Below are 1854 nucleotides of genomic sequence, written 5' to 3'. Positions count from 1 at the left end.
CTCCAGAGGATGGAGATTATCTGTCTAAACCCATGTAATTTCCCCAAAAGCTAAAGACAAGTAACACATTGTTTGTACTCAACTAGAGTCATCACTATAGAACTAAGAACAGCTCCATCTCAATAGACATATGTCAATAAGTATGCATCCTAATATCATCTTGCTCCTTTATGCTGTTATATTTCCCTTATGACAGTCCAGTGACCATGATTATTTTTAATATTGACAGAGAATTTCTGACAGTGACATTGTAGAATATGATATTTCCTCAACTGTAACACTTTCCCATGCACTTCCTCAGAGCCCCTGCCACTTCTTTATTCCTCAGGCTGTAGATGAGTGGGTTGAGCATGGGGGTCACTATGGTGCCAAGAACAGCTCCAATCTGGTCTTGTTCAGGTGTATGGGCTAAGGTGGGTGTCATGTAGATGAAGATAGCTTGACCAAAGTAGAGACTCACCACTGTCATGTGAGAAGAGCAGGTAGCCAGGGCTTTGTTCTTGCCCTTGCGAGAGTTCATCCTGAGAACAGTGAGGAAGATGAGAGTGTAGGAAGTTAGAATGAGAATAAATGGGATCAGGAGAAAAACAATGGTTGACACAAATTTCACCATCTCATAGGCTGATATGTCCATACAAGACAATCTCAGGATGGCAGGCATCTCACAGAAGTAATGATTAATCTCTCTGGAACCACAGATGGGGAAGTTCATGGGATAGATGGTGTGTACAAGGGCTGCAAGGGCTCCACCAATCCAGGCTGCAGCAGCCATCTGTAGACAGATGTTGGGGTTCATGAGGACTGTGTACCGCAGGGGGTTGCAGACAGCCACATAGCGGTCATAAGCCATGAGAGTCAGCAAGATGCACTCAGCAAGGCCAAGGGTGAGGAAAAAGAAGAGCTGAGTAGCACAGGAAAAATAGGAAATGTTCTTCTTTCCTGTGAAATAGTTGGTAACCATTTTGGGGACTGTGCAGGAAATGTAAGCCAGGTCAATGAGGGAGAGCTGACTGAGTAGGAAGTACATGGGAGTATGAAGATGGGAGTCCAGCCAGATAAGGAGGATTAGTATGGAGTTTCCAGTAAAGGCAGCAGTGTAGATAAGGATGATAATGAGGATAAGGAGGTTGGGATGTCTGAACCAGGGAAAGAGCCCCAGGAGGATGAAGTCAGTTGAGGTATCATTCTTCTGATTCATATTTTCATTCAAATGCCTTATTCAAACTGAAAACTTGCAGAAGCAGAATAATGTAGCAGAGGATGTGGTGCTCTGCTAAAATAATTTAATATGTTGGTCAGGACTTTCTTTGTACACTTATGGATCAGACTACAAAGCAGCACATTCTCATAAAAGAGAAAATGGGAAAAAAACCCACAAAACTTCCTCAAATTAAAACACCTGTACTTAGAAATTAGAAAGATCATACCTGAAAGTTGGTAAATGAATATTTATTCCATTTGATTTATAATAATCACTTACTTAACCATTATTTCTCCCATGTTTGAATTTCTTAATGTACTGACATTCTTATTTCTTGCATATTGCTTTTCTAAGTGTTCTATTTTATCTACCTTCACCCTAGAAGAAAGATTTCTTACTACCTTTGGAGTTCTCTCTCAGCTTTTATCATGAAATTTTAATTGTCTACTAATGAGAAAAGCTATTCACTTCATTTTATAAGCTAATCTCTGTAATTCTTATTTTATTCAGTTTTCTCTTTTGATTCGTACTTCTCATCTTAGTTTTCAACTGCATATTTAGAGTTAAATAATTTCCTTATTCAGTTAACAACTTAAAGACAGCTGCCATATCCTTTCATTTGTTAAAAGTGAAATTTCTCAGTCGTGTCCGAC

The 1854-nt window shown here is 39.4% G+C and overlaps 1 protein-coding gene across 1 annotated transcript; it reads right to left on the bottom strand.

The window, feature by feature from the left end:
* Positions 1–268: 268 nt before the first annotated feature.
* LOC101103395 (olfactory receptor 2T27-like) lies at positions 269–1198 on the bottom strand. The gene has a single exon (XM_004009446.5). The coding sequence runs from the start codon at positions 1196–1198 to the stop codon at positions 269–271; it is 930 nt and encodes a 309-aa protein (XP_004009495.2).
* Between the last annotated feature and the right edge of the window lie 656 nt (positions 1199–1854).

The sequence above is a fragment of the Ovis aries genome, chromosome 5 (assembly GCF_016772045.2).
Source record: "Ovis aries strain OAR_USU_Benz2616 breed Rambouillet chromosome 5, ARS-UI_Ramb_v3.0, whole genome shotgun sequence".
Taxonomy (NCBI): Eukaryota; Metazoa; Chordata; class Mammalia; order Artiodactyla; family Bovidae; genus Ovis; species Ovis aries.
This window is presented reverse-complemented; position numbering and strand designations above follow the sequence as displayed.

Bases quoted from the DNA above. Each gene is read 5' to 3' on its own strand.
- LOC101103395 (XM_004009446.5), bottom strand. From the start codon at position 1,198: ATGAATCAGAAGAATGATACCTCAACTGACTTCATCCTCCTGGGGCTC.